This window comes from Lampris incognitus, chromosome 3 (genome assembly GCF_029633865.1).
Source record: "Lampris incognitus isolate fLamInc1 chromosome 3, fLamInc1.hap2, whole genome shotgun sequence".
Taxonomy (NCBI): domain Eukaryota; kingdom Metazoa; phylum Chordata; class Actinopteri; order Lampriformes; family Lampridae; genus Lampris; species Lampris incognitus.
The window spans coordinates 24,272,244-24,288,322 of record NC_079213.1 but is presented as its reverse complement, the minus strand read 5'-3'; the positions used below and the strand labels follow the sequence as shown (position 1 = coordinate 24,288,322).

Here is a 16,079-nt window from a genome sequence, read left to right as displayed (position 1 = left end):
GAGACGCAGAACAAATGAAAAGATGCTGGAAGAATGCCTGACGCCATCTGTTAAGCATGGTGGAGGTAATGTGATGGTCTGGGGTTGCCTTGGTGCTGGTAAGGTGGGAGATTTGTACAGGGTAAAAGGGATTCTGAATAAGGAAGGCTATCAGTCCATTTTGCAACGCCATGCCATACCCAGTGGACAGCGCTTGATTGGAGCCAATTTCATCCTACAACAGGACAATGACCCTAAACATACCTCCAAATTGTGCAAGAACTATTTAGAGCAGAAGCAGGCAGCTGGTATTCTATCGGTAATGGAGTGGCCAGTGCAGTCACCAGATCTGAACCCCATTGAGCTGTTGTGGGAGCAGCTTGACCGTATGGTACGCAAGAAGTGCCCATCCAACCAATCCAACTTGTGGGAGCTGCTTCTGGAAGCGTGGGGTGCAATTTCTCCAGATTACCTCAACAAATTAACAGCTAGAATGCCAAAGGTCTGCAATGCTGTAATTGCTGCAAATGGAGGATTCTTTGACGAAAGCAAAGTTTGATGTAAAGAAAATCTTATTTCAAATACAAATCATTATTTCTAACCTTGTCAATGTCTTGACTCTATTTTCTATTCATTTCACAACATATGGTGGTGAATAAGTGTGACTTTTCATGGAAAACACAAAATTGTTTGGGTGATCCCAAACTTTTGAACGGTAGTGTAACTCGAGTTCCTGAATGGCTGAAACCATAAATGTGTATACCGTAACGTGATCTGTTCTGTGTTGAAGAAGGCACAGAGCTGCTGTGTTAGGATTTCAGTGTTCCTAACCTCACTCTCAACTCACCACGGTCGTCCGTCCAAGGTAACAGGCCCTGGCGGTGTCACGCCGCCCTGGTGATGACATGGGCACTGCACCTTTGGGATGCAAGTCCTATCCTTGCTCAGGTGAGTGTCCTCCCTGCAGCCACAGCCCTCCACTGGAGCGTCCTCCACCTCACAGCGGGGGTCGGGGTCAGGGCCAGATAGGGAGAGACAGGTACGGTTGCAGGCCTGCATCTCGTAGGAAAACTCCAGGTTGTTTTTACAGGTCAGCACTGGGAAGCAACAACAGTGTTAATGTTAAAGGTGTACCTTTTTTTAAAAAATTAATTAAATTAAGTTTCCTTTATTAATCCCCTTGGGGAAATTCATTTACTGCAAATTAACCCATCCTAGCTGTGATCTGTGTAGCTAGGAGCAGTGGGCTGCCGCCATCATGCTGCACCCCAGGGAACAACTCCAGTTCTTTTCCCATTGCCTTGGTCAGCGGCACAGACAGGAGTATAAACTCTAACATAAATGTTTCTTTTTGATGGTGGGGGAAACCGGTGAACCCCCACTGCAGACATGGGGAGAACATGCAAACTTTACACAGAGGATGACCTGGGATGACCCCCCCCAAGGTTGGACAACCCCGGGGTTCGCACCCAGGACCTTCTTGTTGTGAGGTGACAACGCTAACCACTGGGCCACCGTGCCACCAAAAGGTTAAAAAAAAAAGGTTAAACAATTATTAACCATTCATTCAGAACACATTATGAATAACAGTTATATATCATGCAGGTACATTCATGTCTGCTGTTCATGCCAAACATAAAGTGATCCAACATTCTAACTATAAAAAACAGGCTATCCCCGATAAATCAGGAGACCTGAGAATTTGCTTTGCATTTTTGTTTAACGTCTTATTTGTAATCTGGGATAGTTGCGGCACTTGTCTAAAGTCTCTAGGTTTCATTTTGCAAAATCGACTTTGCCTTTGCGGTAGATTCAGCTCTCCAGGTTGGCTCAAGTCTATGTATGCTATTGGCTCACATTGCAGACAACAGACAATTTTTTTAGAATAAAAAAAATTGGGGGTCAAAGATGAATGCCAAGAATATAATGCTTATTTATGTTGTAGACTCAAACATACTGCAATTGGTGGCCTTTCTCCAGTCGCCGACTGGAATGCCCTGATTTGCACAAGCTTTGGCGTAGTTGGCGAGGGCCACGCACAGACATTGCTGAACATTACTGCCACAGTTGCAGGTCCTCTGGACGCAGGTCTGTGAATGGAAACCGACAACACAATCATTTCCTTGACTAGTACTAACTTTACATAAAGTAATGAATGTATTCATTACAGTTGAGAAGAAATTGTAAAGTGTTTTGTAATTTCTCACTGAAACAGTAAACAGTAGACTCTATTGTGTATTCACAATCCCTATCCCAATCCCAGCCGTGTATTCACTCTATGTATTTATTTTAATTTAATTTTTTTTATTTTTCCCCCCTTTTCTCTCCAATTGTACCCATCTAATTACCCCACTCTCCCAAGCCGTCCTGGTCGCTGCTCCACCCCCTCTGCCGATCCGGGGAGGGCTGCAGACTACCACATGCGTCCTCTGATACATGTGGAGTCGCCAGCCGCTTCTTTTCACCTGACAGTGAGGAGCTTCACCAGGAGGACACAGCACATGGAAGGATCAGGCTATTCCCCCCACTCCTCCCTCTCCCCTGAACAGGCGCCCCGACCAACCAGAGGAGGCGCTAGTGCAGTGACCAGGACACATACCCACAGCCGGTTTCCCACCCGCAGACACGGCCAATTGTGTCTGTAGCGATGCGCGACCAAGCCGGAGGTAACACAGGGATTCGAACTGCCGATCCCCGTGTTGGTAGGCAACGGAATAGACCGCTACACTACCCGGACGCCCCAACTCAATGTATTTTTTAGATATCAGAATCGGAATACTTTATTCATCCCCGAGGGGAAACTGGGTAAAATTAATAAAAGTACAGGGTAAATTATTTTAAGTAATTGTTATAAGTTTTTGGGTAAAATAAAATTAAGTAATATAAAATAAAATAATTATTATAAGTAATAGTATCATAAGTATAATATTATTATAAGTAATTGGGTGAAATAAAAGTACAGACTAGTGTTGTGAGAATTTGTTCAATGTGCATAACTCGCCCTACCATATAAAAGCAAGCTGGACAGATGTGACCGTGGCACTTGGCAAATACTCCACGCGGGTCGTTCAATACAGAACACTTTTCTTCTGCAAATATTTCTTTAAAGAAAATTGTTTAATTAGATATCACATGGAAAACACAAGGTTAGGCCAATGTCAGTATGCAACAGTCAGTGTGCAAAGGTCGGTATTTGGCATCGATTAAAAGCTATCCAATTAAATATCATATTAGGAAACTAGCTGTTTCATCTGGGGAATATTTTCAAAATAAGAATCAATATTTTAGTTATTTATTTTGCATTAATGGTTAAAATTTATTTTTGTTAATGTTTGCTATAAATATGTTAGTCACGAAAATGAGCTAATTCACTCGAGCTGAACGACGTATATAAAACCCATGATACCTTCATCTACGCTGATACAGGAGGGGGGGATGTTGGTTGTGCATTTTCCCACAGTCCAGGACAGAGCAAACGGCTGAACTGAGTTCTCAATAATCTTACTGCTGGTGGTGAAGTCATCCGTGGTATCAGCGTTGTTGTTGCCACAAAGCCCTTCAATGACAGATTGGTAGATATAATCAAAGATATGAATGCTAGCTGTAAAGTATGAATGTCATAAAAGTGATAGTGTGTTTCTGTGATTATAGTGTGTGTGGGACACAATTGAGGTCCCACACAGCCAAAATTCAAATGCAAGTCAAACCGATATCGAAACTAATACTTAAAACATCACTTAATGTTTACTTACTTCGTTGCGCATTTTGTACTGTTTCTTCTTTTTCTATTTTTCAATTTTTCAAAGCGCTCCCCTTAATCTTCCCCCAGCTGACCTTTTCTCTGATACTCATGATGTCATCAGCCACACTCACTTTCAATGACCCAATCAGATCAAATCATCAATCTATGAAACCCCGCCCACTCTTACCGCCAACCCTTGGTTGTAATTGTCACTCAGAGGTTAGCTCATGAATATTAATGAGAATAGACCACACACAGACAGAGTTCTTGAGACAAACAAGAATAGTTATTAATCAAGTTGTAAAAAACACAATATTAGTTATTTACAAATAAAAAATGTTGCTGAATGTTATATCACATTGTGTTCAGTGGTTTTTGTTTTGTTTTTTTGGATGTGGGACGTTAATTCTGATTTCGGTCTGACTTTAAAGTGAAATAAGAAAAAAGGCAGTAACTGGTAGAAAATGGATATTGGCATCTCATAGTGGGGTTGCTTGACGAAGACTGTCCTGGCTAAATTGTTGCAGTAAAATGTTGTGTTGACTTTGTGGAACCATTTTACATCTGTGAGAAGAAACTAGGCCAACCTGACATGATGCCTGTGTAGTTTTCAGCGGGGGTGATATAGAGCTGCATCTCAGGAGACATCTGGATTTGGATCTTCATACCAAAAGATGTTTGGACCTGGACGTACAAGGAGGACTGCCAGAAGACCAAGGCATGATCTGAGAGGTGAGAGAGAGAGAGCAAGTTCCCACCAGTCTGTATATTAGTATTTCAATAGTGAAAGTATTTTCATCGCCTTGTGCCTTCAATCTACATTTGTGATAAATACCATATGTCATCTTGATTTTTCTACCTGGTTGAGAGAAATATAGAAAAGTATTCCTTACCAGATTGATAAAGCTCATCAATCTCTTCATCCCCACACATGGCAGTGTTTTTTGAGAATGTGTAAGTCTCCTGCAAAATCCAAACCCCCAGCCTTTATAATTCAGAAATTCTCTTTCGGTTGACATTTCTTTTGTGAATGATAAAATTTAGGAAGTTACACTCTAACACCAGTGTGACTGGTTTACCTGGTATAATTCAAGAACGACTTTCTCCAGGAAAGACGTTTTTGGAGAGAACTGGATGGTTATCGTCCAGTTTAGACCCTGTTTGTGGACATTGATTGGTATGCAGATTGCAGTTAGGATAACAACCGATCATGGTTTTGATGTGACACATTGGAATATATATAAAAAAAAATCAGTACCTTTGAGGCCACATATGTACATGTACCAGGAAGTGCGTATCGCTTTCCATCGAATGTCGTCACAAACTGCCTTTCGACCAAACACCTTGCTGGACACCAGTTCTTAGTGCATTTCCACTTTCCGCCTCTACACAAACTGCAGATGGATGCAAACTCACATTTGATCATTTATCATATGTAACTGTCGACTTCCTCCTCATGTCACGGTGTTGGTGCTTAAGATATAAAATGGATGGTGAATCACCTGCGACCAAAGTTATTCACGTTGGATGATCTACTCACTTACCATGACTGACACTTGGTTGTGTGCGTTTCTCCAGCTGCGTAGCTTTTGCCATCAAACACACAAGGGCAGTAGGATGGATTCACACACTGAGAGCCATCAGCACGATCATTCAGCACCTTACCTGTGTGGAAGAAATTAACGCCTCATGTGTTATTTACACTTAGTGCTATTCATTTAATGCCTAACCATTCCATTCATAGTAGATTTTCAATTGTTGTCACATTTAGACTATTCTTCAATCCATCCATCCATCCATTATCCAAACCGCTTATCCAACTCAGGGTCGCGGGGATGCTGGAGCCTCTCCCAGTAGTCATTGGGTGACAGGTGGGGAGACACCGACAGGCCACAGGGCCGACACACACACACACACACACACACACACACACACACACACACACACACACACACACACACACACACACACCTAGGGACAATTTAGTGCGGCCGATTCATCTGACCTACACGTCTTTGGACTGTGGGAGGAAACCCATGCAGACACGGGGAGAACATGCAAACTCCACACAGGACGACCCAGGACGACCCCCAAGGTTGGACTACCCTGGGGCTTGAACCCAGGACCTTCTTGCTGTGAGGCAACCGTGCTAACCACTGCGCCACCATCCCGCCTACCTATTCTTTAATGTTGTCGTGTAATCATTAGTGCAGCAGTCATCATTATCATCATGCATACTCTGCTAATATTGCTATATTGCTAAGCATCACTGTGTTTTTTGACACTGAGCATCTCTTCATCATCTGAAACACATTTAGGTGCACCTCTTATCAGTATGAACGTATCTAGTCTGAACAAGTCTGGTTAACATGTTAAGCGTAATAAACTTAAAATTAAGTGTCCAACATAAGACATAACATGAAAAAAAATCTGGGATGTGCAAAAATGGCCTGTATGCTATAATGATATCCACTTGGATTTTATGTACATACTGCATGTGAAAGCTGTTTTCTTACCATGCAGCATTTTAAATAATAGGAGATTTCATTGATCAATTCAAACTGTCCCAGCTGCTGTGGGTCAGCCCCTCTTTTTTTTTGTTGCTAAATTGTCAAAAAAAAATATGATTAATGTGTTTGCATACTTGCGAAATAGACTCAGTTTTGGGGTACCTTATGATTAAAATAAGAGACAGAAAATGAGATCTGAAATGGCATATCAATGATGGATGTTGGTCATTGTTTACCCGTGGGGCAGGCACAGGAGCTGGTCAGGTCCTGGTTGGAGGCTTTGGGAGTAGGGTTGGAGCAGCTGGGCACAAAGGCTGCACCCAGCTCCTCATAAACCAGATCTCCTGGACACTTCGGTGCAACTGCACACACACACACGCACACACATATTGACAAGCACATATTTCATCTGTATTTGAAGGTGAAGCCCACTAAATACGACGATGTAAGGAATGTAGGATGCACAGAATCTCAAAAAAGTATTTAAGTGTTGAACACCTTGCTAAAGAAACCTTGGCAAAGGGTTTTCAAATATGTGGGGGAATCCCTCTAAAAAACATGTTGATGGAAATGTATGCCTTAACACAAATTTATATTTAAACTGGGTAATGTATTTTGCCCAAGTCTAATAAAACAGCACATTTCATTAGAGCACTTGAGTATGCTGATGTACCTCGTGAGGTCAAACCAAAACAGTCATGCCTACGGTGTTGAGTACTTACCACAACCAGTTACGGCTCTCCAGGCATAGCTGGTTTTCCCACACTGATGGGCGACTTCTCTGAAGAAAGCACAACCGACATACTTGTTGTGTTCATAGCCGTAAATGTTCTCTTCACATAACTGTGTGTAAGCTGGTACATTGCTGAACAGACAATCCAACATGTAGGACATAAAATGTCTGCACACCTATGCAAAGAATCAGAGAAACATACTGAAAATATCCATATGGCATACTGTGATCCATACATGGTACTGTTGCTGTGCAACAAGGCTTAAACTTGAACTTTCAGTTTAACCAGGTCAGAAAACAAACTGCACTTGTGGAGTTTTATTCTACAAGTCTACATACTTATCTACCAAAATCTGTTACCTACCTGGTGCACATTAATACTGAAAAATTGATGGTAACATCCTTTAAAGTGCTGGTATTTTGTCATTTAAGAGAATTAATGAGATCTTAGGTGAGCTAATCTCTTCAATTATATTCAGTGGCGTTATAATCTTTTCATCTAGACAGAGTAGGTGGCACATTTTTCATGATAGGGCATATTGCATCCTGTTTCCCTCATTCTGCTGTTCATAGAGCATTTATTTCCCAGCTGAATACAGCCAACTATGCCAAAACTTTTCTAAATCCTGGCCTTTGGAGAGAAATAACCCCTTGGATCGAAACCCAGCCCGTACAGTACCAGTGGACTTACTGTGCTGGTAGCCGAGGTGGCGTCGCGCGTTTGACAGGTGTTGTCAGGAAGCATGCTGTCTGCTATCAGCTGTTGCTTGCTGCCTATTAAAATAATCAATTTTAAGAAAAGGCTGCTTCAAGAAATTGGAAAGTAAATTGGTCTTGATGACAGATGCTGAGAAACTTCAAAACATAGCCGTATATGAGCGAAATCTGCACACCGTCATTGCCTGCTTCATAGTATGCTGGTCGTAATACTGCTATAACTGCTACTACTACTAATAATACTACCAATGCTATCGAAACTATTGTTACAACTATAACAGGAACTACAAATATTATTATTTCTACTTGTCTACTACTACTACCACTACTACATTTACCAATGCCGGGATCAGACTACACGACGAATTCAGTCCAATTTGGACACGATTTTCAGAATTTTTGGTATTTTCCTGTCTAGTCTGACGTCTCATACCACGTGTTGCTTGACGTTGGCCAATAGGATGACAGAGTGTTCTCTGGCGCACAGATGGCAGAGAGAGAGAGCGACGCTGATACTGCTGCCATCAGGTGGAACGACGAAACCGAGGAAAGGTTCGATGAGCAGTGGAAACAACACCCCTGCAGGCCTTTTTGACGTTCTCTCCAGGGAGGACCATGACAGAGTGGAAAAAGATAGGCTAAACGTTGGTGAGAAATAGCGGAGACACTTCAGCAACCCGGTGAGTAGCTGGTTAAGCTATGCTAGGTTAGCAGTCCCCAGTAGCACTAGCCGCAGCAGCGTTCACAATAGGTTTTTTCTTCTTCTCGTAACGCAAGACCGCCAGCATCACACCTCTGTAGCCAAGATTGACAATTTCTTGACCCTCCTCCCCGACGACCTATGAACTCGCGTAAGCTCGTGAAAGGCAGCGTACGACGATTGGTCGAGGTCGTATTTGTAGTGTTGCTGGTCTCCCGGCCAAGACGCGGCAAGAATTTATTGCACTTTGATTGGCTAATCTGACACAGTGACCATCGCGAAAGACAAACATATCGTGTAGTCTGTATCGTGTAGCGTAACACTATTACCAATGCTAGTACTACTGTAACACTGTACTGTACGGTAACACTATTACCAATGCTAGTACTACTGTAACACTGTACTGTACTGTAACACTATTACCAATGCTAGTACTACTGTAGTACTACTGTAACAACAATAACAACTACTACTACCATTGCAATCAAAGCTATTGTAACGCAACAATGTCAACAACTACTAGTACTACTAATATAACTAGTTCAACTACAACAACAACAACTACTAGTACAATAATTACAACTACTTCTTGTGCTCCTTTTTTGTTTTAAGGTGCCCTCATCGTCTGTCTGTGTTTCTCATGGCTGTACAGTACCTTGGACATTAGGTTTTCCACACAGTCCAGTCATTTCACTGTTCAGCTCCTGGTCCAGCTCCACCTTGAGGACGAATCATTAATGAGCCTCAGAGGGTGTTACTAATATTTAGCATTACATAAGCACAGGTCACTCAGATGAGTGATGAAACATTTCCCTCAACAAATGTTGTGTCCAGATGAACCGATTCAACTTTCTGTGATTACACGAGCACCTGTGAATGTCTGAACAATCACCTTGTTTAACAAAACCAGTTTGCGAGCGAGTGTGTGCGCTTACATGTGTAGTCTGAAATGTGCGTGTGTGTGTGTGTGTGTGTGTGTGTGTGTGTGACTTTTATTCACATGGGCATGTGTGCATGCATATCTGAATTCCTGTTATCCGTGTGTGCGTGAGCATTTATGTCTGCATATTTGTGTGTGTGTGTGTATTTTAGTAACAACACCATCATCCTCTCACCCAGAGAGCGTCTATTCCTCCTGGCACAGTGGACCATGTGACAGACACAGGGAGCACGGTGCTCTTCAGTCGGGTGTAGATGCCATAGCGGAACACATGCTGGTAGGTGTGGTCATAAGGAAGGGACACACTGTGAACAGACATACGTATTGCCTCTGTCATTTCACAAAAAAAAAAACCTGCACTTTAGATGGATTTTCACACCATTACTGAAATTGAAGGAACAAACAACCCACGCAAACTGCCCGCATACAAACCATGTGAGCGGTTCATTTTTAATCCCACAGGAAGATAAAAGCAATTTCCAGATTGCTTTCCAATTTAAAACATGCACAAGCATCATGAAGCGTTCCCTTATTGCAGTTATTTTCCCAAGTATCTTTCCCACCATGTGCTCAAAGCGCTTTGGCTTCTCTTTCTACCGGCTCTTCTTTTCTGAAATATTGTGCAGCACTAATTGATACCAAGCGTTTTTTTTAAAATTATTTTCCTGATGGTTGCAAATTTTGTTTCATCATCACTGATCCAAGTTTTCAATTCTGTTAAAATACTGTAGTTCTTACCACGCCTAAAACAACACTTGGTTTGCCACTAATGATTAAGCAGAGCCACCTTGCCTCATGTGACAATGTGTCATCACTGTTGGGTTATACGTTATTAATGCTGGTATACTATGTCATTCAACCCAGCCCCAAAGACAAAGAATTAACAATGTGCAGTCTTATACACAATTGTCCCAAAGGGCAGTGCAATAATTAACTAACATTTAACAAGAAGTTAAAAAAATCACATTAAAGCTTGAGAGTTGGCTCTGTGACTGTGTGGCCTCGGTGTGAGAGGGACTGGCCTGAAAAAACTCAGTGGCTGCAGGTCAAGTCCCAGCCAACAGCGAGCGTAGCATCCAGTTAACCGTCATATTACCTCTCAGGCATCCTTGTGCAAAAATGGAATGACTGCATGCATATTTTGCCTTTGTCATGTTAAGTTGCGCTGGATAAGACAACCGACTAATTGTCCAATATGTAAAGTAGAAGTGTGTGCACCTTTGAAGTACACACTAACAGCAAAGAGGCAAATAAGCCTGACCGAGGATGTTAGCAGCAACTATTCAATAATCCGGCTCGGACCATTAACAATAATTTTTGAATAAAATGTTAGATTGATTGTAAATGGTACATATAAATGCCTAGAGGTTGTAATTCAAAGAAAAAATTTGAATGATTAAGAACAATGTATTTATTGGGAAGTAATATACTGTAGACACAAAAGATGTTTCAGTTTTTAATAGTGTGTGTTTAAGAGAAAGAGAGGAGGTAACAAAGAAAGAGACTTTTCCTCAATCAGCACTACATGGTCTTTCTGTGTGTGTGTGTGTGTGTGTGTGTGTGTGTGTGTGTGTGTGTGTGTGTGTGTGTGTGTGTGTGTGTGTTTGGTTTTCCGGGTGAGTGTGGGGCCAAACCTTTTCCTCTCCACCAGGATGCTCCCGTTCTGCAGAACGGTTCTGATCTTGTTGATGACAATCTCGACCCTGTCGATCAGTCCGCTCTCCCCTCGCTGGACGGTGATGTCAAAGTTGACCTGGTTGTGGGTGAAGCGGGAGAGGGTGAAGGGGCACGTGGACCGCACGTAGAAGGCCATCCTGTTGAAGGTCTGGATGATCCCGCTGCCGATGGTCCTGCATGTAACTGATCACAACAACAGTCGACTGACCCACTTCATGTTTGACGTGTTTTGCGGAAGGAGAAAAGGTTTGTTTGTTTGTTTGTTTGTTTGTTTGTTTGTTTGTTAATCTCATCCGTCGATTCAGTGATGAATGATTCGCTCTATTTGTGGTTGCCTTCATGATTAGTTACTGTCAGAAATTAATCTCCTACAGGATGTTGGCTAAATTGCAAAGAAATTGTGTTTGCAACATATTGCAACTAGATTAGTTGAGTCCAGCAGTGTAATTTGTTTAATTTTTCCAGTTAGATTAACTCTGTAAAGCAACACGATCAACTGTTATGTGTTTATATTAAGGTGTGCATGATGCTGCAAAATAACCCACATGGTGATGTATTTGTAGGTTTTGTAATATAACTGCGTGCAGTAACTGCATGTGATAACTACAAAGTGGGTTTTTTTTTTTACAATTAGATTTGTGTATTCCCGTTGCATCTCTTCCATGACTACCCAACCATGCATGGTTTTTTCCTCACCTTTGTTTGTGGCGATGGTTGACATCACTTCACCTGACCCAAGAGCTAGGACAGAAATGCATTTGTTTCAGCAACCTAGAGATGATCAACTATTGCCATTAATATTAGCATTATATTTCATATCTATTCATAGATTTTCTGTGTTTGAATTTAACTACCGAGTCATATCGTGTAATGGCAGATATCTGAGAAGGTACTGCCGACTTGTCAGATCCAATCAGAAATATTTTGCCTAAAAATAACCAAAAAAAAAACAACCCTGAAGAGCGGATCGTTTGCGCCTCTGTTTAACCTCTTTATTACAATTATCAAGCTAAAATCAATGTGATTTTAAGATAACGATACACTTCACCACTCATCGCCTTGTAGGATTTTTGTGCCATGTCCTTGTCATTTGGTTTTGATCTCGTCTCTTGTCTTTTGTTGCTTTTTTTGCCGGATTGATTTTAAAAAAGGCAAAGTGACATACCCACATAACCGTCAAAATAAATATAAGCATTTAAAAAGTGTGGAGACTACCTGGGGCCAGACAGAAGCAGACAGCCAGCATCCATAGTAGTGAAGGCATCCTCCTGTTTCTCCACATGCAGTGATTGAGCACCGCTGAACTGCAAGAGAAGCAGACAAACAGCCTTTATATACACATGCATATTCACATGCAGATGTATGCAGGCGCGCGCACACACACACACGCATGCATGCACATGGACACCCCCAAACACACATAAATGTGTGCCTGAACATGGACACACACACACATGCGCGTGCACACACACATGCGCGCACGCTCAACCTGTTTTCAATGAACACCAGGAAGTAAAATTCAAATTATACATCATCTCTATGGTGACTGGAGAAAAATCTGTGAAGAAATGCTGGGAAAAAACAAACTCCAAATGAAGCATTACCTGGATATTTTCTTACGTCCATTGATATATTTAATCTCTCAAAGGAACAGCTGTCTGACTGGAACCATAACAACAATTCCCTAACTAGTGTGTGTGTGTTGTGTGTGTGTGTGTGTGTGTGTGTGTGTGTGTGTGTGTGCTGTAAGTATTGATGAGCAGTTTACACACACACACACACACACACACACACACACACACACACACGCGCACACAGGAACACAAAACAAGAGAATGTAGAGGCAGTGGTTAAGATGCCAGGCTCTATGAGCTTTAAGCTTGAGGATTTTATTTCACATAACCGACGGCTAACCCCACCGGGCAACGATCCAACCTCATCCGTCTGTGCGGCACTTGTAATACATCTTCACAGAGGGGTTCAGAAACGCTTTGCCTGACTGTTCCCTGTGGGCCTTGTAATACATCTTCACAGAGGGGTTCAGAAATGCTTTGCCTGACTGTTCCTCCATTTTCCAAAGAGAAATCAGAAAGGTCAAACAGCTAAGAGAGGGAGGTGTATGCCACCGTGGATCGCACACGTCCTCTAATGGGTAAACGATTAGGTTCTTTTGGAGGAGGAAGCACAGAGGGATGCTTACTGTTATTGATTCCCGGGTGCGCAAGACAACAGCTTCAAGGTTAATGTAAGTAACAAGGCATGTGTGGCCAAGGTGTTGACGTGAGACAGATAGTTCATCATTAACCCCAATAAGGAGCTCGACAAAACACCAGGAACAAATAATGCCTGCATTGATTCTGATGGGAGAATTAAGACAGTGTTTGAAGAACGTGTTCTCCACTGGCTTATTTATTATGGCTGTTGCTGTATATAAATCACATTTCAGGAATCAGGAACACTTTATTTGTCATTTCACTTCATGGACTTGCGTACATGAAAAGAAACGAAATGCCGTTTCCCCCAGTCCACAGCAGTACAACACAAAGACAAAAACACATCCACAAGAACACACATCCAAACTAACACATATGTCAAAACAAAACAAACAAACAAAAAAATCACTGTCCATGGGAACGAGCGCCAGCCAGGATGACTGTCGGAACCACCGGTCTGCATGGGTTAGCAGTTAGCTTAGCCCACCACGTCCTGTCAGACTGCTCTCGGCGTTTCCTTATCGGGCGCAGCTCCAGGCAGTGGCCGTGGTCTCCGGGCCCACCGGACGAAGCACACCAAACTCTCCCAGCTGATCCAGAGCCAGGTCTCCCAGCCCGACATCCTCGACACACCTCCCCGCACTCCTGACGACGACATCAAGAACACCACAGTCAACGCCAGGTGAGGCCGCCGCCAGACTGCCCTCGGTGTTGTCACAACTGCCGGTCTGCGTGGGCTAGCAGTTAGCTTAGCCTGCCGCGCTCTCAGCAAATTCATGCGGTCAACTTCCAACACCGGAAGCGGAACATAGACCTTACGTTAGACCTTGACTTGAAACAACTACAGATGCTAAAAATGCAGCGAGTGCAAAGTAAATACAAAGTAATCACTAAAAAAAAAAAAATTGTGAAATATTTATTTTAAATAAAATAAACAAAAATAATATAAATATTTTTAAATAAAAAATTATTTTATATTTCCAAAGTATAAAGTGCCAATTCATTGCACATTCAATTGACTGAATTTGTCAAAAAAATGTTTTTAATTGTGATTCCACTACAGTGTTGTTTCTAGTGCAGGTTGTACAACTATGATGAGATTAGGGTAGAAAGTGTAACACTCACACTCTATGGTCCAATAAAAAGACCGACAACCAACATTTCAGTGACATTGTGTCTATTGTGGTTAACATGTATCAGCAAACACAGTCCTGGTTGTTTGTGTAATCTAGTTGCCTGGGGAGTATTCCAGAAAGCAGGACAGTCAATGTAGTGGGATCATCTAACTCGAAATTCATCGAAATCCTGAATTTTCTGTCATAAATGTAGAGATCATCACAGCAAGCCCAGATGAGTTTCTGTGATAACGTGTTCCCGGGAGCCATCCTGCTGCTTGACATGGCTTGATGCATGCTAAATAATCCAGGTAAGAAAATCAAAGAAGGTTGAATCAGTTCATCTGGATACACATTTATTGATTTTGACAGTGTTCCTGTAGTCTGCCATCTTACGCGCCATTTGCTGATACTCACTCATGTGCAAGTTTAAGGAAATCTTTGCTGAAATGAGTCAAAATGCCTTGATGTATGCTCAATAATCCAGGTAAGAAAATCAAAGAAGGTTGAATCAGTTCATCTGGACATGACGTTTATTGAAACGTGTCTGTCAATAAACGTTGTATCCAGATGAACTGATTCAACCTTATTTGACTGCAGCCTGACAGGTTTGCTCAAATTAAACCCCACCAAGCCTGCAACATGCAGGAAGAATGCAACTCAATCAAACGTGCCTCTCATCTTTATCGCGGCACGTGATTTGCTAGAAGATCCCATGGACGTGGAGGCCTGAGTCACTCACCAAGCTTTAATGAATTAAGTAAGTTTCCTTTATTATTAATCCCCTTGGGGAAATTCAGTTACTGCAAATTAACCTATTCTAGCTGTGATCTGTGTAGCTAGAAGCAGTGGGCTGCTGCCTTCATGCTGTGCCCAGGGACCAACTCCAGTTCTTTTCCCATTGCCTCAGTCAGGGGCACAGACAGGAGTATTAACTCTAACATGCATGTTTCTTTTGATGGTGGGGGAAACCGAAGCACCCGGAGAAACCCCACCGCAGACATGGGGAGAACATGCAAACTCCATACAGAGGACTACCTGGGATGACCCCCAAGGTTGGACAACCCCGGGGTTCGAACCCAGGACCTTCTTGCTGTGAGGCGACAGCGCTAACCACTGGGCCACCGTGCCGCCAAGACACGGCAAGACGGAATTACACCCAGATTAGACCTTTTTCTCATATTTAGGGAGGATCTTCAATAAACCATCTTTCAGCACAGTCAGTCAGTTTTGTAGAGACGTTGGCTCTTCCTCTAGGATCAAGCTTGTTGGCCAACTTCAGCAATGCTCTGAGATGTTGTCCAGCATGTTTGCATATGTTAGACAGATGGCTGGTCCATTGGATTTTTCTGTCAATGCATAGTCCTAGAACTTCCATTTGTTCAGTGAGCTTGATTTTAGTGCTCCCAAAGAAGAGATCAGGATGAGATGGATCACAGGACAGCATGGTGGCTCAGTGGTTAGCACTGTTGCCTCACAGCAAGAAGGTCCTGGGTTTGAACCCCTGGCCATCCTAGGTCCTTTCTGTGTGGAATTTGCATGTTCTCCCCAAGTCTGCTTGGGTTCCTCCGGGTGCTCTGGTTTCCTCCCACCATCAAAGACACATGCATGTTAGGATTAATACTTGTGTCTGAGTCCCTGGGCGAGGCAATGGCTCGACGGCTGCCCACTGCTTCCAGTGTGTGTGTTGTGATGGGTTAAATGCAGAGGATGAATTTCCCCATGGGGATTAATAAAGTACATCTTAGGATCA

At 42.6% G+C, this 16,079-nt stretch overlaps 1 protein-coding gene across 1 annotated transcript in view; it reads right to left on the bottom strand.

Moving 5' to 3' along the window:
* Nucleotides 1-11,719, bottom strand: part of LOC130109698 (mucin-19-like) — a 41,324-nt gene extending 29,605 nt beyond the window's left edge. Inside the window, exons 1-15 of the mRNA XM_056276690.1 lie at nt 11,695-11,719; nt 10,956-11,181; nt 9,497-9,626; nt 9,037-9,100; nt 7,656-7,738; nt 6,954-7,140; nt 6,468-6,593; nt 5,266-5,386; nt 4,980-5,115; nt 4,615-4,684; nt 4,309-4,446; nt 3,386-3,535; nt 2,986-3,080; nt 1,937-2,069; nt 827-1,076 (exon numbers count right to left, since the gene is read on the bottom strand). Coding sequence (XP_056132665.1) covers nt 827-1,076; nt 1,937-2,069; nt 2,986-3,080; nt 3,386-3,535; nt 4,309-4,446; nt 4,615-4,684; nt 4,980-5,115; nt 5,266-5,386; nt 6,468-6,593; nt 6,954-7,140; nt 7,656-7,738; nt 9,037-9,100; nt 9,497-9,626; nt 10,956-11,181; nt 11,695-11,719 — 1,934 coding nt within the window. The remainder of the gene's footprint in view (nt 1-826; nt 1,077-1,936; nt 2,070-2,985; nt 3,081-3,385; nt 3,536-4,308; nt 4,447-4,614; nt 4,685-4,979; nt 5,116-5,265; nt 5,387-6,467; nt 6,594-6,953; nt 7,141-7,655; nt 7,739-9,036; nt 9,101-9,496; nt 9,627-10,955; nt 11,182-11,694) is intronic.
* Between the last annotated feature and the right edge of the window lie 4,360 nt (nt 11,720-16,079).